The 24,815-nt window shown below is 44.5% G+C and overlaps 1 protein-coding gene across 1 annotated transcript in view; it reads left to right on the forward strand.

Annotated features, from left to right (window-relative positions):
* Positions 1–2,779: 2,779 nt before the first annotated feature.
* dnmt3bb.1 (DNA (cytosine-5-)-methyltransferase 3 beta, duplicate b.1) overlaps positions 2,780–24,815 on the forward strand; it is a 55,811-nt gene continuing 33,775 nt past the window's right edge. Inside the window, exons 1-5 of the mRNA XM_080733019.1 lie at positions 2,780–2,878; positions 19,129–19,279; positions 21,635–21,723; positions 22,198–22,329; positions 24,638–24,778. Of these exons, the coding sequence (XP_080589145.1) occupies positions 2,819–2,878; positions 19,129–19,279; positions 21,635–21,723; positions 22,198–22,329; positions 24,638–24,778 (573 nt within the window). The 5' untranslated portion in view covers positions 2,780–2,818. The remainder of the gene's footprint in view (positions 2,879–19,128; positions 19,280–21,634; positions 21,724–22,197; positions 22,330–24,637; positions 24,779–24,815) is intronic.

Below are 24,815 nucleotides of genomic sequence, written 5' to 3' on the forward strand. Positions count from 1 at the left end.
AGTAAACAAACCAACATAAAGTTTTAAGTGTATAGAGGGTATATGCACGTTTCTAAAGTGAACATTTTAATACCTCTAAAATGACAAATTAAACTTCATCCAAATTGCCAAATATTAGAGGCAGAAATTGTGAAAATAGTTGATCTACATTCTCACAACGCCTCGGGTTGCGAGGCGTTGTTAGCATGTCGATCTGATATTTTCACAATAGTACCGTGTTATACTAAATGTAATGCCTCACCTCTTAGTGCTTGTCAGGGTGGGGGGTCCCCAGTTAAAATATGATTCTTTTACGGGTCACGGCCTGAAAATGTTGAGAACCACTGGTCTACACAAGAATGCTACAAATGACATTTGGTGCCACATGGACGAACCACATCAGAAACATGGAACTCTCAGGTCCCATGGGTCACAGACAAGATCAGAGAGAGAGAAGGATGAGGCTGGCTGGCCACTCCATCTGGCACCCAGAGTGGGTGGCAACTGGCAAGCAAACTGAAACTGTAGAACAGAGGTTCCCAAGTAGAGATCTGCGCGGGACTGGTTTTTTAATCCCATTACTGCCCACTCCTGCTTGATTTCTGACCAATCCCGCCTGCCGCCGCAATGATTTAATTTTTGACCGCCTGCAGACAATTCCTGTCCGCCGATCCCGCCCGCAAAAAAAAAAAGAAAAAATATGTGCATTTAGTCCCTCGGACTCCTGCAGCACATAATACCGCAGCACGTCCAACAGCCTCCCTCCCAAGAAGGCACATTGACGCTTGTGGAGTCCTATCTTATCCATTGAGATCCAAAACCATTACCGAACAGAATAAGTGTGTGCGAGAGAGGAGCATTTGTTTGTCCCTAATCGGGAGATAAGCGTACACAAACTTTAGAAGGCAATCGTAGCCAATCAGGAGGGAATATGGGAAATGGGACAGTTCCATGTTGATTGTGTGACTTTAGAGATACTGTGTACCGCTTTGTGTGATTTTAGGCCAAAATCTGTCCCAAAATATGTTTTGCGGAGATAAGAGTAGGGCAAAAGTGTGATGTGACGGACAGACGGACAGCCGTTGGAGCTTTTCATAGTAACTTGCGACCTAACAGCCTTTTCTTCTAGCCATGAAACATTTACAGATGGGTGTCAGCAGCCAAACATATCGGGGGTATTCATGGGTTGCATTTGTAGTCCTAAACGGCCATGTTGAGGACCAACACAAGTTGTACAATTTGTCTGATTGGCATTGAACTAATCTTCTATGCCAATCAGAACACCTGTGTTGATCCTCAACATGGCAGGTGTAGGACTACAAATGCAACCCATGAATATTATAAATATATATTTGGGGGTCCTTGGCACAAAAAGTTTGATAAATGAGGAACACACTCTAAGCAGACTGTGTGCTTGTGTTTTTGTACGCGAGACATGGACCAGGTTTCAGCAGTGTTCACTGACCCTGACAGCAGCTGGAGACTCGTTATGGTCTCACACTGCACAGACTTGTTTGACAAAGCCAATGACCTGTTGTTAACCCTGATACCTTTCTCTCTCTCACACTCACACACACACACACACACACACACACACACACACACACACACACACACACACACACTCACGCATAAATTCAATGATAAAGACACAGGTAAACATTGCACAATTGCACATAATTAAAATGATGCACAAAAGAAACACACTAAGGAACGCTAAGGAAGCAAAACAGGCGAGAGCAAGCACATATGTGTACACATTGTGTGTGAGGGTAGTGTTTGTGCATTCCTTTATGCCGTGTGTGCGTGTGTGTGCGCGCGCGCGTGTGTGTGTGTGTGTGTGTGTGTGTGTGTGTGTGTGTGTGTGTGTGTGTGTGTTTACTTCATGGTCTGTATGGACATGTCAGTTCACCCAATCCACTTCTGGAGAGGCCAACTTTGCCATGTCGCCCTCTACACACACACACACACACACACACTGACACACACACACACGCGCGCACACTCACTCTCTCTTTCTGCTTTCACTCTGGCAGATAAAAAATACATTTATAATTATTGTCTCCACCAGCCGAAGGCTGAGGGAGAGTATGTTTTCCCCTCCGTCCGTCCGTCCGTCCGTGTGTGCGTCCGTGCGTCCGTCCGTTTGTCCGTTACCAGCTAATCTCCGGCGCCGTTGGCCCGGTCGCTGCCAAAATTAGCATACACACTCCCTGGATGCCAATTCAGAACCTCTGCCCCACATTTTTCAAATCAGCCTCATGGTGGCGCTATAACAGGCCGATTTGTGTGGCCTGGTTGTTACCAGCTAATCTCCGGTGCCGTTGGCCCGATCGCTGCCAAACTGAGCACACACACTCCCTGGATGCCAAATCAGAACCTCTGCCCCACATTTTTCAAATCAGCCTCATGGTGGCGCTATAACAGGCCGATTTGTGTGGCCTGGTGGAGACCTGTGCTCGGAAGAGCACTGCTTCTAGTTTGTATCTGAAGTTGAAACCAGCTCAACTTATTTGTAGCTGTTGTAGCATCTACAAACGTTGGCTGTATCTTTGTATCTTCAAGGCGCTGGCTTCCATTGGAAATGAATGGTAGTCTCAGTCTGTATCTTTGTAGCTGCCAGTGTGAAAGCAGCTATCTCTCTCTCGCTTTCTCTCCCTCTAACCCTCTTTCTTTTTCACATTGTCTCTGAGTCTTTTGGTCATTCTTTGTTTCTGTGTGTGTGTGTGTGTGTGTGTGTGTGTGTGTGTGTGTGTGTGTGTGTGTGTGTGTGTGTGTGTGTGTGTTTGGCAGGTTTGAGAAGGAATCAACACCGTGTTTGGAGTCAACTGCCACAGTAATGCCTTCTAACAAGTACTCTGCTACCATCATAGAGGAGAGCAACAACATGGCTGCTACTGTGAGTAACACAAATACACACACACACACACACACACACACACACACACACAGAAACATCTGGAGTGTTAGGTGCCCTCCACACTAGGCACGGCCACCGCTGCCGCGCAGCAAAGTTTTGGGGCGGCGAGGCGAGCGGGCTCGTTTGTGCATGCGTACTAGAGCTGGGATACCCGACCGAAATCCGACGGGACCCGACAAGCCCGACGGGCTCGGGCTCGGGTCGGACGCATTTTCACAATTAATTGTCGGACGTCGATTCGGGTCGGACATAATTTTGATTCATAGAAAATAAAGTGTAAAACGATACAACTATCGTCTCTGTGTGTGCTATTTCCTTGTCTTTCTGGTGCACTGCACGTGGCTAGCTACGCTCAGTGCGTTGTCTTGACAACCATGCACACATGTTCATGGGGAAAAGGAAGTGGGAGACGGAGTGTCATATGTGACAGAGAACAAACAAACAAACAAACAGACACGAGAAGAAAAAGCGAATGAGTGAGAGATAATGTTGCCGCCAGCCGAGATAAAAGTTAACTTGTCTACGGTAAAGTTTAAAGCAATTGAAAACGAAAGAGGGAAATCAGCGCAGCGGTATGGACGCATTTCAACGTAGTTGTCAACGCAGACATAATTAAAAAGTCCGATGTTGAATGTAGCCTTAGCCTAAAACCCATAAACCATAATGGTTGGATTAATAATAGTTTTTGATTAAGAAAGACGGCCAACTGGCCGTGGACTGGCCGTTTGTGGACGCTGGATATTAAAAGCAGATGTCAGATTCGTCTATGCTGGTAAGACTGAATACATTTTTATATTGATTGAACATGTGGAAAAGGTTTGTGTGTGAATACTTTATTAACAGTTTGTTAAAGAGGATTTTAAGTGTGTGACTGCAGCGAGTCACTGACTGCAGTCAGACAAGAGTCACCAGACGCGCAGTGCACGTTATAGCCTATTATTTAATAATCTAACGTAGCCTACTTGTGTAATTATTTAAAACACTTTCACAAGCCACAATGTGGCTTAATATTATTAAGGGTAACAAACAGGCACGCTGCATGCACTCACTGCACATTATAACACGTTTGCTAGTGAGTGTAAATCAGTGGCTTCCTCAAAGAAAAAGAAACGAGGCGAAAAAGCGTTGAAAACATAAGGTTCGGGCCTCGGCTCGGGTCGGACGCTTTTTCATGATTAATGCTCGGACGTCGACTCGGGTCGGACAGAAAACTGTCGGACACAGGTTCGGGTCGGACAGAAAAAATGGGCCCGATCCCAGCTCTAATGCGTACGCGGGCGGTGAGAGATGGATTGTGTTCATCTTTGTGAAATACCACACGGCGTTTAGTCACTGAGCGAGTGTGTTTGTGTCTCACTGCGGTGCGGCCACTGCTGATCCTAGCGGCAGCCCCGACGGCAACCGCGCCTAGTGTGGAGGTCACCTTAGGCATGGCCGGAGACTATGTTTTCGCCCCTGTCTGTCCGGGTGTCTGTCCATCCGTCCCCCTGTAGCTAATCTCCGGCACTGTTGTCCCAATCGGTGTGAAACTTTGCATGCAACTCTCCCTGGAGGCCAAGGGAAAACCTCTGCCACAAATGTTTCACATTGGCCTGTTCTAGTGCAAGAGGCAGATTTTAATATATTACCCCTATAGATTTTGTACAAATCGGTACACATAATCTATATAGTTATGTGATCAAGACGTACCTGTCCAATTTCTCATCCTCTACTCTGATGCCTGACAGCATGTCGCTGGTTCCAATCCCAATCCCGACGACTGTGTCACTCCCCATCTCTCTCCCATTTCCTGTCAGTTTACTTTCCTATCAATAAAGGCATAAAATAGCCCATTTAACGTTTTGGCCAATAACTCTTGAACCGTGGCTCGTAAGATAAACATTTTTTTTCCATGGAATCCTTGCATTCTCACTCTCCATATAGGCCCCAACCACCAGACAAAATCATCTGGCATTTTTCCTTTCTTCAAAAGACACCTTTTGCTACTATTCCTACTGTTGCCCAAAACTCACACAAACCAATACACATTATCTCTAGGTCATGTGATCAAAATGTATATATTTTCAGAAATCATTTCATGTGGCTAGGACTGCCTTCCAAAGTTTGCGGTCCTATAGGCAACCCGGCCTGGCAGAGACCTGTGCTCCGAGGAGCACACTTTTCTAGTTTATCTCTGAGAGCATAGAAATTATGCGTTTTGATGTGTAAAGAGAGAGTGGTATGTATCACTGCCAACATGCATACTCAATTAGACTCAGATAGAGTGCTGGCTAAAGGCACACGTCCACACCCATAATCCCCCCTGCACAGCTGCATATTCACATTTTCGCAAGCAGGAAACAGTAGTGAAGTGAACAATTGTAAGAAAAAGGGGAAGCAATGGAGAGATGGAAAGAAATACAGAGCAAAAGGACAGGGTGAAAAGAGGAGGACAGGAGAAAGAGAGAATGCAGGAGAGCTGGGAGGAATAGATGAAGGGATGAACTGAGGGTTGGAGCGCACTACTCTACTGTCATGAGTCATGACTATACTGTTATGAATATACTGTTACTACTTTTTCTCTGCTTATTGAGGATGGCTTTATTTATTTCAGTTTGTCTTTGCCACATTGAAGAGAGCTGTACGTTAATATCGCACCGGTGATGACTTTATCCAGCACACACAGATTCATCACATGCACATCACATCCACGCACATGGTCCCCATTCACCGCATCTTCTCCTTCCTCTTTTTCTTTCCTCTCATATATCACTCCACCCGAAGTGGAGACTTCCTTCCCTCTGCCTTCTACTTTTCTTTTGCACTTTCTCATCCCCCCCACCCCTGCAATCTTTCTCTCCCCCTTCTTTCCATCAACCCCCATGCATGCAGTAAGTAGTGTGATTGTCTCTGTCTGTACTGTAGAGTTTTTGCTTTGTGTGATATGAGACATATAAAGCCACAGGTATTCAGTTCATCTTTGATCCTGCCTGGTGTGAGCTCATTTACTCCTGTTGGCGTTTCGTCATGTTGGTTCCTCGTGTTATCCTAACATCTGTATACTCGACAGGAAGAATGTCGGTGTGGGGGATAGTTTGTTACTTGACGGTCAGTATTTACGTGTAACTTTCCCATCATTTACGCTGAGAGAGACCGTAAAAGATCAACTGTAGAAAAACATTTTTTTGTGTCTACAATACATTGATGCATTGGTGCATTGGTACACATACCATTCACAACAGCACAGTAACAGGAACACAGGATCTATGTATTCAGTGCAAGGGCGCATTTGGACGATGCGTGACATGCAGTGCAAAGCAGACTCAGAGAAAAGAGCTGCAATTTTTGACACCACATACAGTATAGTACTATGCAAGTAAGCAAACTGTTTGCATTCAGGCAGCAACCATGCGGGGAAGTTCGGTGCAGATTTGCGACCCTATATTGTGGCAGGTGCATTTGTGGGAGGCACACAGTGGATAGATACATTTCCTGAGGTGCAGTCACCGTGTTCTTTCCTCACCTGCTTGTGTTTGGCATTGTGTGAACAAGGACCGCCATCTGATTGGGTTATACCGGTACCGTACCTCAGGCAACCTCTGACCTAGAGCAGGGGTCTTCAATGTTTTCAGGCCAAGAACCCCTTAGTTGAGAGAGTTGAAGCAGGGACCCCCCACAACCTTTTCATAGATTCCATATATTCATCATTTGACAGCACAATGATCAGAGTATTTTGGATTCACGTCAATTTGTATTTTCAGATGTTTAACCACTTGAACCGTCAATACTTAATAAACTTGACCTTTCACTCTGTTCTTAGTCTGCTCTTTTTCCACTCTACACCAAAGCTCTTTTCAACAGGGGGTCCCAGACCCCCTGATGAAGGAGAATTGTTTTCTCCTTCATACAAAGCTAACCTTTTGTATGGCTCATCGGTGGATGATGCTGCCAGATATATAGCAACATAAGCTTTTCAGAAAACTGTTAGGATTTAGTAGGTGTTATTAGAATCGGCCTCAGGTCTAAATGTGTTGAAGTTGTTGAACTTTTGCCTGTGATTGTTCAGTCAGTGCCTCTCGAGCATACCACCCACATTTTATTTTAATTTCTCATGGACAGTTCACACAAACTGGTACACACAGACACAAGAACCGAATGCAGTCTGGACCTCCTACGCAGACGTTTGCTCAGGGATCCTGCGGTCATGTGTCTGCGTAGTTTATTCAGCCAAAATCCAAATCTTGCTACTGCCCTGTGGGTATTTCCCTTCTCTCTGGTCCCGAAAACACCAAATGTCAGTCACCGCGCCTTTCGACTGTGCTTCATGTCGATTTGCCTGTTTCCCCAGGACAGGGCCCACTGTGTGACAGGAGGACAAGCGATGACTCGCTCTCTTTGATCTTGTTTGAACGTACAGTATAGCCTGCAGCTGCTATTCTAACACATATGTTTAACACACAAACATACTGTACACACACACACACACACACACACACACACACACACACACACACACACACACACACACACACACACACACACACACACACAAACATGCCTACAACCACACACCCCCAAAAGGGCCAACAGACCCCCAGGGCACACTGCTGCAGACTGCTGGAATGCTGTGCATGCTGCATGTCGTTGGTTCAAACCCCTCCGCTGTGCACTACCTTTACCACACACAGACAGAGACGAACAGAGAGGGGAACCGACAACCGGGCTACACGTGCAGGAAGAGGTGTGCACGTGCTGTTACATGTCTCTGAGGGAGAGAAAGACTGAAAGGCAAAAAGACAAGAGACTGAGTGGGTGGGAGAGAAACAATTTGAATGAAAGAGAGCAACTAAGAAAGGCAGAGAACATAGACTTGGTGCAACTGTTCAGCTTCAGTGGGCATGTTAACACATCAGCCAGGATTGAGGGGCAGGGAGAGGGGTGTAGGTGGAGAAAGAAAGATAGATGGAGGGAGGGAAGGAAGGAGAGAGGAGAAGGGAGGACACAAGAGTGATGGATGTCCAGGAAGGCGCGTAAGTGGTGTCACTGATGTGATAATGGCGTTGATAAGTGAGATTTAAGTTATTAAGTGTCATACTTCAAGGCTGCGGACTGCAGTTTATTAAATTCAAGAATTAGAATTCAACATTGGTAATTTAACTTAATAGATAAAGTGCCGTCTCTTGTTCTGCTGCTAAATGATAGTATTTCAGGCATGCAGCTTTTCACCTCTGCAAATGCTTATACTATTGTAAGTTGGAGCCAGTCAGAAGTAGTCCGGGAGCTAGCCCCAGCCCTCTGATTGTTCTCTGCTTACTTTTTTCACTATTATTTCCTGTTAGCATACTGTATACCTTGGGCCATCCCAAGTTCATACTGAACAGCCCCAACTCGGGCCGTTTACTTGAAACATCAGTGAATCAAAAGTGCTAGCATTGGAAATTTTAAGTTTAAGTGGCTGCATGGTACACAATATGTCATGGACGCATCCTTTGAGGTTTTCTATACCCAGATACGCTTATCTCTCATGTATAATTAGTGTATTTATTCTTTTGATTAATACTAACCAGGAGAATTCACTCTGTAGTTGAAAATGTCGGAATCTTCAAAGTCGGAGCTCGTAAATGCATAAAGCGACAGGTTCTCTTTCTGCCGTCTCCCCTCTGCTCTGTTAACATTATAGGTAACCCATTCAAGTGGCAATTAAATGTGACACACATCATTTATTTCGAAATCAAGAAGATATGTTGACAAAGACAGTCCATAGGATTTGGAAACATATTTTTATTTAAATCAATATAGTCTTCATAGTTCATGTAGGATTACTTTAAAAGTAGGCTAACTACAGATGAATTGCTCCCTTACCCGAAGCGTGAATTTGTAGGCACCCGTATACAGTATCTCTATTATGTAGAGCAGTCATGATTGATGCAGCGTGTGTCCACAGAGCTCAAATCTACTCCCCTTTCTCCACTATCATTGCATTATTCACCATCACGCACAGTGCAGGAAAATACTGAATATGAAGGAAGTGATGGATGTTGCAGTGAAGGTTGTTTGTTCTATTGTGCACACAAGTCTGTTTTCTTACACAGTCGTTCAAGTCAGTACAGTAGTGCTCAACAGGGACAGATGACCACCTTGTTGCCTCTTTAAGAATGTCTGCAATACCAGCAGCTTCCAGCCTGACTTTATTGGACCAGCATTTAGTTCCCAGTGCCAACTCACACACCACAGAAGACAATTATGTGAACAGTTTTATGTTACTGCGATAGACAGTGACAGATGTGAAATTTCATATCATGTGATCTTTCTGCAGGACTGTTTTTCTTTTTCCCCACTGTAGAACAATAATACCTGCTTTCCTTGGAATACAGCAAGTACCGTATATATTACAGTGCAATTTATTTATTCAATGGTTTGTTTATGATGTCAAATAAACAAATCCTGATAACTAATAAATGTTATTCTTTCTTTCCTTAATCTTTATTTTTATAAGAAAGATTTATAAGAAACTGGATTGAGTTCTGTCATCAGTATTTAGTTCCATAAATATCTTTTGCATTATTGCTTGATTTAAATAACAAGAATGCATCTCGTCTTTATTGTTAAAACACTGACTTATTCTATGTTCTGTGATTTGATTAGATTTTTTTACTTATTTTATGTTTGCATTATTCTAATTAGCGCTGCAATAAAATGTCAAAGCGTGGTGGTTGTCACTGTCTGGTGAGGGTAGATCTTGGAAAGAGAAAACAACCACGTAGATCTCACGCCAGAAAAAGGTTGGCCACCCCTGCTCTACACTTTCCCGGTCCAGCTGTGCAGTCCAGGGACTGCAGTACACATGAGAGGAATTGGCAATTAAAGTACATAAAAAACAAGCTTTGAAAAGGAGTGAGAGTTTTGTTAGTCTTTTGTTTTGTCTTAGATAATAGAAGGTCAATGGGTTGTTTGTGGAAGACAGAGGAGCCATCTCCCAGTGGGATGAATCTGTTGTGGGAGTTTTGGTCATAAAAAAAAGGTCTCCTTGTTTCTTTTCACGCTCTGTTTGGGGGGATGCAGTGATAGGAGGTGGCAATGTGAGAGACTATTGGGTACAGAGAGAGAGAGAGCGCAAGGGAAATGGCTTAAAAGTGAAGAGCCAGGGAGGAAAGATGGAAGGGTTGGAAGAGAGAGGTTTGAGAGAGAGAGAGAGAGAGAGAGAGAGAGAAGGCTTTAAGGGGTTTCAGAGGGATTGGTGGGTAGGCAGGAGCAGGACTGTGCATGTTGATGTGACTGTGAGTGTGTGCAGGGTTAGAAAGAGGTTGAAGCAGGTGTAAGAATGCGAGGGTGTGGGAATCATCGTGGATGAACAAGAGGGAGCAAAAGCTAAGGGCCATATTCATGAATCAAATACTGCGCAAATTACACTGCACCTTGCACCGTAATTTGCACTGGCAAGATGCATGGAATTAACAATTAATGGCAGCCAAGTATGCTAGTCAGCAAATGGGACGGCCTTCAGTCGCGTTTGCCGTCTGTATGTAACGCGTGAATCAAAAAAGCATCCCGGTTTAGTCTGGTTCTTGTAAAGGAGCGCTTTGTTTTCGGTGGATATGGCGGAGGCGCGCCGTCTCTTTCGCAACGCTCGACACTTGCGACTCGCTCGCTTTAGCTCGCTCGGCGGTGTCTCACATGGCTCAAGTGCGCTTGAGCCGGTTCAGCGCCGTTAGAAGTTGTAAAACTGGGGGCCAGAATAGTAAATCTATGCCCCCCCGACTTTTGGCACCTCCACGCAGTCCAAGTGAACACAGCGAAGCGCTCCCTATCTCTGGTTCAGCTAATCACAAGCTTCCGCGGGCGGGTCTTAACTAACTGAACCGGGGTGCTTTTTTGATACACGTGTATGTAACAGAGCTTCTTCTCTCCTCTGCAGCAGTGCAGTGAATATGGGGTCATTAGGGTTAGTGTTGGCAATGTGAGTGCTGTGTATTAGCCAGCAACACTTAAAGACAGATGTGCTGCTGAATCAACATGTGTAATCCAACTAAACTTCTCACAGCTAGAACCTGACCGATGTGCAGTATATCTTTCTTGCTGATATATTGGTTATTATTCAACTTTTTTGATTACATTGGCATCAGTAATTACCTGTATGTGTCCTGACCTCACTTTCAACCTGGCACCCCTACATTTTCAAAAGTTCTCACAAATTTAAAACGTTTGAAAAAAAGTTCTGCCTTCCTCCTGACTAACCCTCTCGTACTCGACTTTCTCCTCAAGCATTTGTCTCTCTTTCACCCTCATAACATCTTGTTGTAACACGCGCATCCTTTTACAGGTTCTGGGTTGACATAGGCTCCAGTGGCCCGAAACATTGTCTTTTTTGTTTGCTTATTGTTTCAAATATAACGCTACCACATGAGAAAGTATGCAGGTTCTCTATTTCCACCCTTTTTCAACATTTTTACATTCTCATCCCTCATCCTCAAGCGTAACTCTACCTCTTTCACTCTTCACTATCATCCCACTCCAGTAATGACTGGAGTGGATAAACAGGGAAATCAGAGGTTTGTGCAAGTTCAGTTTTGTGAGCTACTCTTCGTGCACACTTACAATATGGGGCTGAACTGACCATCTTAACTTTACCAACCAGCTTTGCGAAAACATACTTTGGTTGTTAGTTCGAGATTTCAGTTCATCTGATTTCACGGCTGTAAAAGTGTTGTCGTTTGTCAGAAAGTGTCTTTGCAAGTTCTCTTTCTTCTGCCATTTGTCTCATCTTTTCACAAACTAATTCTCAATACTGAAACATAGTAGTAAGCATAGTACATGTAACAGGTAACACCTGTACCATTGATACTGTATTCTGCCGAGCCATTCCTGTGTTAATTCTGCTGCATACTGTATGTTTTGTTGGAGTCCACATTGAAACCCGAAAGCCACTGTGTGATTGGACAGCGGATTACATGAATGAATTTTTTAGCCAGGTTTTTTTAATTATTTTGCAACCGACCAAAATGTCCCAATGACCTATAGAATTTGGTGATGTGTTTGATGTGGGCCTTGAACAATAATTGGCTGTGAAGAAGAATCACTCCCAGGATATCCCTTATTTGAAGGGATATCCATCTGGAGGTTGAGAACCGGTAGTTGTTTAACCACTTAACCCTACAGACTTCGCTGACCACGGTCCCCCAGGGGCCTGTATTTGGCCCCTTCCTCATTTCCCTCTGAACCAAATCTCTCTGCGTTGCAACGCAGTGTGAGCTTGTAGATCTGCGATTTTCTGTGAGTGTTTGTTCACCTTCAAAAATGTTCACCTATTGTGACATGCCCAGAATAGGCACTATAGGGTTAAGAGTGGTTTTGATACCGAGCAGGATGACATCATAAACTTTGATGTAGGCAAATTGTTAAGAGTGGGGTGGCTGCATTGATGGGGTATACAACCTTTTATTTTTTATCAATTTGTATGCATATTTTCTATTGCTGTTCCTAGAAGGAGTCAAACTCCCAAGTTAGGTACATTTATTTTTCAAATTTAAGTAATCGTGTGATTTGATTACATTTTATTGGGTCAGCTGTTACAGTACCTAACTAAAATAACATAATAAAGAAGTAGTGAAAATCGCGCAATGCGTTGTGAGCTTGTAGATCCGCTGTTTTCACTAGTTTGGGTCCCGGACAAACATCTGATTTCTCTTTTCGGTCACGGGCTAAAAAGTTTAATTGACCTATTACGGGTCTGTTTGGTTCCATTTGTACACTCTTCTGAGTTAAACCGACCCTGAGGATTTGACTGTGTATGTGCAGTAGTACTGTTATTTAGCGGTGCACGTGGCTGCAGTTATTTATGATCACACATCTGTTTCACAGCTGCTATAGTACTCTCACTATTCATCCACCTCTCTCTTAGCATGTAATTATGCCCTTGTATTTACCACAGTCTCTTTATCCCTCTAAGTCGCTCTCTCCTTGTGTGGTACCTCTGTCTCTCTGCCTCTCTCCATATTATATATTGTATTCTCTTCAACCCGCCCCTCATTCTCCCTCCCTTCTGTCTCTCTCTCTCTCTCTGTCTCTGTATCTCTCTGTATCTCTCTCTCTCTCTCTCTCTCTCTCTTTCTCTCTCTCTCTCTCTCTCTCTCTCACTCTCTGTTCTTGTTAACCCTGTCAGCAGTTCACACAGTTTACCATCTTGAACACACATTTAACATGCAAGTTCACTGAGTTCAATGCAATTTATTAGCACACAGGAAACCTGGCACGCGAATACACACACACACACACACACACACACACACACACACACACACACACACACACACACACACACACACACACACACACACACGCTGATGTTTTGAAGATCAGTGAAACTGCACAAAATATCAGCACAGAATTGATCACTATGAAAACAGGTTAAAGGCTAATATACTCATAGCGAGGCAGATAAAGTGCATATTACAGGTGAATCGTTCACTTGCGGATACAAGCACCAAAATTGGCACACATACTCCTTAGGCATTGCTCTTTTCAGAAAACCATCTGGCCAAAAAAAAAATCAAGATGGCGGCCAATTTTCATGATGGCCGCCATTGAATATACAGTAATCTTGCATTCCGCAATAAAATCCCATAGACTTGTCCTATTTGAATAATGTTGGTGTCAAATCATACATTTATCACTATGTAGAATCCAAATTTGGACCCATGGACTTACTCAATGGCTTCCTTGTACCATATATCAGTCCCGGAATCTTAATATTCTGCTAATAGTGTGGTGCGATGCGTCCAAAAAACAGCTCCCGTAGGATTTTTGTGCTAAAATTGATCTTTTTGCAGATCCTGGTTCTATAGAGTCCAAACTATGAGAAAATGATGGGTGTCAACTTTTCCGGACCCCCACCCCCTTTCTGGGGGTCATCTAGTTTGGGACCTGCATGCCAGAACAGTACGCCAGCCAGTTAATGTCCAATTTTCTTAATATTAGGGTTGTTTTGTAGGTTTTAAAACATTCTGAGTTCATTTATTACACTTTTGAAGCAGCCAGAATAAGCTTTCTGACTTTTGGTTGGGGTCTTTCCTCACCTGGGACCCCCCCAGATGGACCCCTGAGCCTATCTCAGTACTCGCTCTGCTCCTGCTCCAGAACAATGTCATATTAGATCATAATTGAAGCATAAACTTTTTTTCTGAAAACAAAAAAAAAGTAGTAACAAATACCAGGGGTCTTCCACAGGGGCTTCGGGACCCCTGGGGGTCCTCGGAGTTACTACCTAGTGTGATAAGAAGTGTACTTCTAAGGATTTCTTTGCTAAAATGTATTTTTTTACTGCTTTGGCTTTTATAGGGACCAAACTGTCAGAAAATGATGGGTGTCAGATTTTCCTGACCCCAGCCCCCTTTCTGGGGGGTCATCTATGTTAGGACCTCGCAGAACAGTATGTCAGCCAGTTAATGTCCAATTCTCATAATATTAGAGTTGTTTTGAAGGTTTTAAAACATTCTAAGTTCATATATTGCACTTTTGAAGCAGCCAGAATAACCTTTATGACTTTTGGTGGGGGTCTCTCCTCACCTGGGACCCCCGGAATGACCCCTGAGCCTATCTCAGTACAGTCCTTGCTCTGCTCCTGCTCCAGAACAATTAGATCATACTTGAAGCATAAAAGCTTTTGTACCTGTACCTGGGCTCTGTAGCTAATACCAGGGGTCTTCCACAGGGTCCGGGACCCCCAGGTGTCCTCAGCGTTACTACAGGGGGCCATCCAAACGGCTGTTTACCCATATATGGAGACCCCCTGGTACCCATATATGGAGGTCCATGTACTGTATATGGAGATATGCTGTGAGAGCCCAAACATGCTTACTCAGTTATTTGTTATGTGAAAGTACTATGATGTCCATGACAACTGACAACATACCCTTTTATGCCCATACATGGAGATCCCTGTCTGTAGAACCAGTCACATAGATATGGGCTGTCTTGGCCATCTGTCTTGGCCATATATGGATTCTGTTAGTGTGGTATGTGGCCAATGTGTCCTCCATATATGGGCATTCCCATATGAAGTCCTGTTAGATATGGGCTTAATATTGAAGACATCAGGGAACTCCATATATGGACCTTGTCATACATCTTGAATCTATGACCTCAGCATCAAAGGCTGGATTGGGGTATGTCCCTGTGACAAACTATTATCATGTCCACTAGGGGTACTTAATGTACATCAAGCAGCCTCACAGAAACAGGACATAGACTCCTGCCCTATGAGCCTCAGGGCTGGGCAGTGGGTTGCCTTTGGCCAAAGACAGAACTTAAAGTGGATTCTGTTCATGACCTGTGTTGCACTCTTGCAGAAAAGAGCAAAGGGATGCTCTTCTTCCCTGCCTTCACTGGCTGCGATGTTGTTTCAGCATTCCGCGTAAAGGGGAAGAAGTCTGCGTGGCAAACCTGGAATGTTTGTGATGAGGCTTCTGGTGTCTTCAGCAAACTCAGCCATTACCCACCTGTAGTGGATGATGAAGACCTGAAAACCTTGGAGAAGTTTGTGGTCATGATGTACGACCGATCCAGCACAGCTGAAGGTGTCAATGATGCGAGGTTGGACTTGTTTGCTCGGAAGCAGAGGCCATACGAAGCCATTCCTCCAACGCAAGCAGCACTGAAGCAACATGTGAAGCGCGCTTCCTATCAAGCGGCCTGCATCTGGAGTCAGTCAACAGTATGTCAACCAGAAATGCAGACTCCTGACAACTGGGGCTGGACCAAGAAAGGAGATCTGTGGCAGATTGATTGGACTGAGCTCCCACCCATTGCAGAGAGTTGCCAGCAGCTGACCAAGTGTGGATGCAAGTTGGAATGCTGCAGTCGATGCAAATGCTACCACTTTGGTCTGACCTGCACGGCACTGTGCAGCTGCAGGTGCGAGGTTTAGAAGCGTTGTAGTATAGGCCTACTATACTATTGTACTATACTGCCTAGGCCCTAGAAAAGAAAAAAAAAAAAGAGAAAAGACAAAAAAAAAACTACCTCCTGCCTCGACGGGATCATCACCTTATCGTGGTGAGGCAGTTTGCGTGTCTCCATGACCCCCAGAGCTATGTCGGCAGGAGTCTTGTACTCCTGTACTCCTGGCAGGGTTACCCAAGTCGAAAAGGTCGAAGAATAGAGACTAGACAAAGAGTGATCCCACGGCGCTATTATATCTACCATGCATTTTAGCCGCGTCAGCCGCTGTGCATTGAAATCCGCTCTGTTGAGTTACTACATTACTACATTACCCCCCCCCCCCCCCCCCCACACACACACACACACACACACACACACACACACACACACACACACACACACTCACACTATAAACCTCTAACAATACTAAGATATACACTACCACCCATTTTATCCGAGTCAGACATAACACAAACCTCTAATTTAGCGGAATATTAGGATTCCGGGACTGATATATGGTACAAGGAAGCCAGTGAGTAAGTCCATGGGTCCAAATTTGGATTCTACATAGTGAAAAATGTATGATTTGACACCAAGATCATTCAAATAGGACAGGTCTATGGTATTTTATGGCGGCCATCTTGAAAAATGGCCGCCATCTTGAAATTTGATTTGGCCAGATGGTTTTATGAAAAGAGCAATCCCTAAGGAGTATGTGTGCCAATTTTGGTGCTTGTATCCGCAAGTGAACGATTATTTCTGTTATCTGCCCGGCTATCATGCAGTGTCCGCATGACCGAGACAGATGGAGGGCTCCGTCGGATGCCGGAGCTTGCCGGAGCTCCGCTCCGGAACCTGCCTCTAGCGCTCCGGTACCTGTAGAGGGCTCTCCGCTAGTTGCAGAAGGCGCTCCGGTACATCAAATGCCTCCACTGCATATATACTATCGTGCCGTCGCATTAGGGCCGCCAGTGTAAAATGTGGTTCATTGTGAAGTAAAGGGATACACTTTATTTTGAAGTGTTGCTTAATGTTGTGTAGTGTTGCTTGTACGGCACTGTGTAGTTATTGACGCTGCTGCACAGCTCCTTTTGCTGTGAGTTTTGAACAGTTAAAACAAGATAAACTCTGAAGAGCCCCAGACACTTTCAAACGAGAGGGTGACATACACAAGCAAGATGGAGTAAAGCCTAAGGTGGCACTTAACCCTTAATTGCTCACGCGCTCCTTGTGGGCAGCGAATCAGCTGGGTTGGGCTGAAAATACAGAATTTCCCTCGCGGGAGGAAATAGGTATCTATTATTAATTATTATTATTAACTAAGAACAATTCCAGCTTTAGTCAAACATTGCTAAAGTGACACAGAGCCAGCCTCAATCAAGCACACTGCATTTCATAATGGGTGGAATTCACAAGCTACTCAGAGCTATATTACAGTCACAGCTCATGTTATGACACGCAAATGGATAAAAGTGAAAGGTTGTCTTGTACAGAAGCTTTCTTGAGTATGTTTCCCAAAATATATTGATAAATATATTGTGGTCCTGTTATTGTGATATTATCGTTTGGTGCGTTCTTAGTTTTGTTACAGTCCCCAAAACACATGCTCACACACTAAAGTCTCTGCACACACATGCACGCACGCGCGCGCGCGCGCGCGCACGCACACACACACACACACACACACACACACACACACAGGGTTTGCTCGGGTCAACCCCTGAGACGACAGCTACGGATGAAAGAATAGAGAGTGAGACGAGAAAGACGGCACTAAACCATTTAAACTCTACCAAGCCTTCCTTCTGCGGGCCTTGTCCTTTGTCATTCAGTTTGATCTTTCTGGAACGCGCGGCCGGCTTAGCAGTGTTTACAACAAATGACTCAGGCTCGCCCGAAGCTACTGCTAGTGCGTTAAGCTATTCATCATCTTGTGTGTGATTGTTACATGTTTCTCAGTAACTTTCCTCGTTGAGTGAGGCGATTTGGCTTCTCACAAAGGTGGTGTTGCCTGATGAGTTGGACACGCCCCTATTGGATCCTCATTCACGCAACTGTAATTATTCTGGAAAATTATTCTGGAAAACTGCAGGCCCATGTTTGATTTGCTAATCTGTTTTCTCACTGTTTGTGTCCACTTGGTGTGACAGGATTATGTTGTTTCAGGGGAAGGGAACGTTGAACTTCTCATAACATAAGAAGCAAAGCCATATTGCATTTCTCTTGCATGGAATGCATGGAGTGCGTACCTACAGTACATGCTGCATGTCTTTGATCTAGTTACCAATGGGCTATTGCAGTTGAATTGAATTGAACTTCTATAAATTCTGTTATATTTCTTTCAAATCTGGTAATGATACAAGCTTTACAATAGATCACGTACTGCAACATATTATCACTAAATCATGACATACATGATACAGCGAAACTTCATTTGATAAAAAAAGTGAGGCAGATCATAATACATCCAATCAGCCCCAGATTGGAATCGCATATGGAGGGAATCTACGCAGTAAGTGCATCTCCAAAAGCACTTTTACTTCTGGGAGAAGTAGGGAGCAAATAATTGTACCGTATGTCTTAGAAATGCTGCCCGGTTCCAGTTTTATTAGTCATCCTAGTGGATGCTACCCACCATGACTTAGACAGCCGTAGGCAATCCAGCTTGGCTGAAATATGTGTTTCGTAGGGCGCTCGGGTGGCGCAGTGGGAAAGTCCCTGCCCACCACGGAAGGTTGTGGTTTCGAATCCCCTGTGGTGCAACCGGCTATATCGGGCGTCTGTGCGAACACAATTGGTTCGTGGGAGGGAAGCCGGACGGGGAGGGTGATACTGGTCATTGCATGTATTCCTACGGGCTGGGGCGGCATCTGTCAGCAGGGAGTGTTGGGCGGAAGGAGTAGGACGAAGGCTCTATGTCCTCCTGGTGGGGGCTCCTCACTGGCAGGTGAGTTAGTAGGATACAATAGCAGTGACAACACAGAAATGTGTGTGGGGAGGAATCAATTGTTATAATGACTAAATTGGGGCGAAAAAGGGGTAAAAATAATAGGCTAAAACCCTCTGGGACTCAAATTATAGAGGGGAAAAAGGACAATAATGAAATATGTGCTTCGAGGACTCTCATTTTCTAGTTGGCAATAGGTTACTTATGAGTAGATTGACCGAAACACAATTACTACAAACATTACTGTTTGGATGTTTTTAACATTAGCATATTACTAAATAAAAGCTCATGTTTCATCTCTGCTGCCTTTTTCACTTCTTCCCTTCCTTCTCTTCTTTCCATCTTTCCTTGCCACCTGTTTCCTCAGGCGGTGGTGATTGGAGGCACACCTCCAGCCGAGGGCCTATCAGAGAATGACAGCGGCTTGGAGATGACCAATGAGAACAGCCCGTTGACTGCAGCGGAACCGCCCTCCCCTTTCAGTCCCAAACAGAATGGCGACGCAGCGTCCCCGCAAGGTAGCACACACGCACGCACACACACACGCACACACACGCACACACACACCGCGTCAAAAGTTAAAGTTGTTGAAAACTGACCGCAACGTGTGTTGAGCACACCGTGGAACTACCCAGAGCTCTCGCCACTGCGCTCCTCACTGCGCTCGACTGCTTGGCGGAGCAGTCTTTTGCACGTCACATGGCATTGGAAATAATGGGTTTCAGAGCGCAGTGGTGCCATCTCATCTCACGCCAAAAATGCATTAAGTTATTCCTACAAGCACAGCCGCGGGGGGTGTCCTTTGCAAGCCTCGGAAAAAAAGGACTTAAGAGAGAGTGATACGCATCGCTATAAAAGTTGCAAGACGCACACGAACGCACACGCTCCACGATTGAAATATTCTCCTAAATAATATGTACGTCCATTCATTCATAACCCACACAACATATAGTGATGGATGCTCACACTGCCATTGGAATATGATGGGAAAAGTGTGTTTTAAACCTTCTTCTTTACCCTTTCTGCCTTTCCTGAAATGACAACTTTAAATGCAGCTTACAGCAGAAAAAGAACTTATTTAAAGGTGATACACCATGAAATTTCACTTTTCCTATTTTAAAACCTTTTTTTGGGGTCCCACTAGCACCTTCTATCCTCACAAAGTCCCATTTCTGACCATTGTGTCTTTATCTGGTTTTGGGAAGGCGGAGGTTAAAAGCATCCCACAGGTTCTCAAAAGATTTGTCGGCGACGGCCGTTTTTGAAGAAAAAATCACACCCGTGTGAAGTGGAGCTGTGTGTGTGTGTGTGTGTGTGTGTGTGTGTGTGTGTGTGTGTGTGTGTGTGTGTGTTTAGATCATGTGTACCGATTTTTGTGACATTTGAAGAAAATATGTAGGAAAAGGAGCAAAAAGTGGGTTTTGGAGAAAATTCAAGATGGCGGAAAATCTATCCTGGCGCAAATGGGCGTGGCCTATATGGGGAGATGCGTCTTGACCCAAGGAATCCAGGGAAAAAAGAATTTTAATTTTCCGATCCACGGTTCAAGAGTTACGGGGCAAAACGTAAAGTGGGGCTCCGAGGTTTGAAACTGTAGCTCCTATGGTTTACGAGAGAAAAATACTTGAAAGTGATTTCTTGCATTGTCCCATTATAAGTCAATGGGGACAATTAAGCGTCGTTTTTTGCCGATTACGTCGGCATGGTAAGGCGGATCGGAACGAAAGGTAATAGAACACCATTCCCGGCCAAGCCGCACATTTTGATGTATATATTGCGCGAGTGGCGTAAATGGTGCGGCACTAGTTACGCGCCGAAGTCAGGCTACATACACACACACAGACAGACACACAGACAGACACACACACAGACCCACACAGCCACGTATAGGGAGCTGCACACAGCTCCAAAAAAAAAAGTTCAGTTCAGGCCAAAGGTAGTACTGCAACTGAAAATGCTCTGAGAGCCATTCAAAAATGAGAGAGGCTCTATTCAGGAGTGGTAATTTAGCCTCAAACCTTTTGAAAAATGTTTTTGGGACATAAACAATATGACATAAATACTTTTTAAATGCATGGTGTATCACCTTTGATTTCATTGCCTTTTGCGAGCCGCGCGTGTGTGTGTCAAACCTCTGTCTGTCCTCCTCTCCATGTTCTCAACAAAACATTGCTTCCCTCCATAAAGAGTAGATTGCGTGTGGATCCAAATCCAATGCAGACAAATGCGTTGACAAAAACGCTTGCCCCCCCCCTGCCCAAGCGTGATATGATAACGAGAAACGTTACGTGTTTGTGCACAGATATACATTTCTCTCTCTCACACACGATAAAGTAACAGAGAGAGGGGGCACCACGAGAGAGAGAGATCGAGAGAGAAAGAGCGAAGTAACACACTATACTCTTTTGTCTTTTTGCTTCTTACGTGTGTGTCTGTTTTTTGCTACTTTCGGAATGAAAGAGAGTGTGAGTTTCGGTTGCAATTCGGCAAGTCATTAAATATCCACACTCCCACAGAGAGACAGTGAAAGCAACGACAAGCAACAAAGTTTACTATTGAAATATTTCAATTCTAGTTCCCCTCTACACCAAACCTCTTCTGCGATGTGTTGTGATTTGGAGGACCCCCTGCAGTAACTCTGAGGACCCCCTAGGGGTCCCGGACCCCTGCACTACACTGTTACACAGCTCTCATTCACACTCCTCTGGCATTATCATGTATTTTCCCTGTCTCTGCTCTCACCTGTCTATCTCCCGTTTCTCACCTGTACTGCTCTACTTGTCTCACTCTCCCTCTTTCTCTACCATCTCACCCACATTACCCCTCACTTTCTCACCCTCTCTGTCTCTGTCTCTCTGTCTCTCTCTGTTCAGAGGATAACCACTGTTCTGAAAGCAGCAGGAAGAGGAGTAGGAACAAGTCGGGCGAGGATGAAAGTAGCCGAGACTCCTCCTACAGCGAGGTAGAAAAACACACACACATACACCCCAAACCCCACACATACTGTACACCATACACACACCACATCTACACACTCCACATACACATACTGTACAGTGTACAGTATGTTTTCTCAACCTGTGGGTCAGGACCCCCAGGGGGGTCCCCAATTTATTTTGGGGGGTCCCCAGATGATTAACTTAATGTGCAACATTGAACATTAAACAAACCAACATAAAGTTTAAGTGTATAGAGGGTATCTGCACATTTCTGAAGTGACAATTTAAGGACTTTAACGTTGTACCTGCTACTACTTTTTTTTTTACCCAGCCTTATGGCATCAGGTTATGTGTTCAGATGCATATGATGCTTTTCACAAAACAATGGAGTGCACGAAAATAATAAATAAATTGAATGCCACCCACTGCAAAACTGATTCGTTTATTATATGGACCGAATCTTGCATTCTAAATGGTGCATGTGATTTTCCCTCCAGGAGAAGCCAACAGGGGAGTCTGGCCTGAGACAGAGACCTCGTCCCAGAACCATCTTCCAGGCTGGACTGATTCCACATGCACAAAGCAAGCCACGCAGACAGTCACGCAAACAGGAGCATAACACACCGCTGGTACGCACGCATGCCAAACGCTGTTCCTGATTTCACTGGACGTCCTATGGCTACTCACATTCAAACTCTTCTGTGTCTTTCTGCTGTTCAAACATTTCCGTGTTCCCACAGTGGTGGTGTGAGCCGCCCTGAAGGAAGCACCTGGGTAAACAGCAGTCTACACAGTCTAATTCAGAGAGTCCATCTTAACACTCTCAGAGTCTTAAATGAACGCTTAGGATTGTACTGTGCTCACAAGTTCAGTACATAGCTAATGGATAATCATGTTTAGCAGACAATCGCAGGCATGCAGGCAACACGGACATACACATGTAGGATGCACACTGAAGTGTACATGTCAAACTTAAGTGTGTAAACAACTAAACATCCAATTGGAATTTACATAATTATGCACAAATACAGTAATACACAAATACTAGATGGAAACACAAAAACACCTTCAATGTTTAATATATCTGGGTGAGGTCAATATGTAGCTTGACTGTGTGTGTGTGTGTGTGTGTGTGTGTGTGTGTGTGTGTGTGTGTGTGTGTGTGTGTGTGTGTGTGTGTGTGTGTGTGTGTGTGTGTGTGTGTGTGTGTGTGTGTGTGTGTGTTGTGGGAATACATGATACAATAAGACTGAACTTGTTGAGGCATTTTTCTCACCACATCATTTATTCTCTTTCTTGTATCTCTTTACATCCCAATCTCTCTCCCTCTCTAACCCTCTCCCTCCCCCCATCTTTATCGGTGCATTTACATGCACTCGGTTACTCTCCACTAATATGCCGATTTCAAAAACCACATTCAAACAAGAATACACGCAATGACGTATATACCGGTAGGGCTTAAGTTACAAACGGCTGTGCAGCAGGGACGAATAGGGCGGTCACGATATGACATTTTACATGATGATTAATTGTCACTCAAATAATTGCGATTAACAATTTAATTGTGTTTTTGTCGTTGATAATTACGTTTCTGTTTGGCTTTTAGGCTTTGAAGATGCACATGGCAGATATGACACTTAACCTAACTACACAAAGAAATTACTGACATATTTGACAACGTACTACTACAAGCTCACAACGCGTCAAGCTTGTAGATTCACGATTATGACGATTATGACAAAATAATTGCGATCATGTCAAATAATTGTGATTAGACGACTATGTAATAATTGTGACAGCCCTAGGGACGAATGAGAGGAATGGGAGACCAAATATGTGTTTTAAGAGACGTGGAAATGTTGAAATGTTTGGATGAGACGCAGTGACTGTGTATGTCAGTCTACCTGCATGCAGGCTGGTTAGTCATGGGTCAGACTCCGGCTGGAATGTTAACAATTAGGAAGGAAAGCACAGCGGGATGCCTTCAGGCAAAGGGTTCTTCACCGTACCCAGAAATTAAAGTACAAATGTCTGACAAGTCTGACATTTTCTACCGTCGTCCATTCTCTCTCCCACTTCTCTTTGTCTTTCTACTCCTTCTGCGCTCTGCTCTCTCTCTCTTGTTCTTATCCTGTCTCCTAACGTAACACTGCAGAGTGCAGACAGTAATGATGGCAATTATATTGAAAATCATTCCTTTAGACTACTAGCTGACACATAACACAGACTGAGTCTCTCTCTGTCTCTCTCTCTCTGTCTCTCTCTGTCTCTCTGTCATACTCATTACACCACCTCTCTCCATCTAACTATTAATCGACCGAATGTCTGTCTGTCCGTCTGTCTGTCAGGAACCCACATGCTGACATCACATATATAGCCAATCTACAAGCACACAACGCCTTGCAATGCGTTACCATGTTACCATGGCGGAGTATCAGTGATGTCAGTTATCTCCAAATTTGGGCACTGTTTAGTATCTGTGATGTCAGCATGCGGGTTCCGGGCAGACGGACGGACAGACAGACAGACATTCGGTTGATTAATAGTTAGATGGAGAGAGGTGGTGTAACTAAACAGTGCCCAAATTTGGAGATAACTGACATCACTGATACCTCCACCATGGTAACAGCTGCATGCTGAAACAGTGCCCAAATTTGGAGATAACTGACATCACTGATACCACCGCCATGCTAACAGCTGCATGCTGAAACAGTGCCCAAATTTGGAGATGCGTTCTCCAACATTACTTCTAAGACTGCTACATTCAATCCCTCATATGCTGTGCACACTCCGCACAAAGACTAGTACAGTATGTATAATGTAACAATGCTTGTGTGTGTGTGTGTGTGTGTGTGTGTGTGTGTGTGTGTGTGTGTGTGTGTGTGTGTGTGTGTGTGTGTGTGTGTGTGTGTGTGTGTGTGTGTGTGTGTGTGTCAGGGTGATGGGTCTGGGGGGTCCACGGTGGAGTCATCTGCGGTCCCTGTGACCCCCAGCCTGGAGCTGATGGAGCAGGACTCTAAAGACTCCGCCCAGAGCAGCACCTCCACCTCCTGCTCTGAGACACACAGCGAGTACAAGGTAAGATGGAGGGATGGAAGACACAAGAGGAGAGAAT

Source organism: Nannobrachium achirus (genome assembly GCF_963921795.1).
Source record: "Nannobrachium achirus genome assembly, chromosome: 9".
In the NCBI taxonomy this organism is placed as follows: Eukaryota; Metazoa; Chordata; class Actinopteri; order Myctophiformes; family Myctophidae; genus Nannobrachium; species Nannobrachium achirus.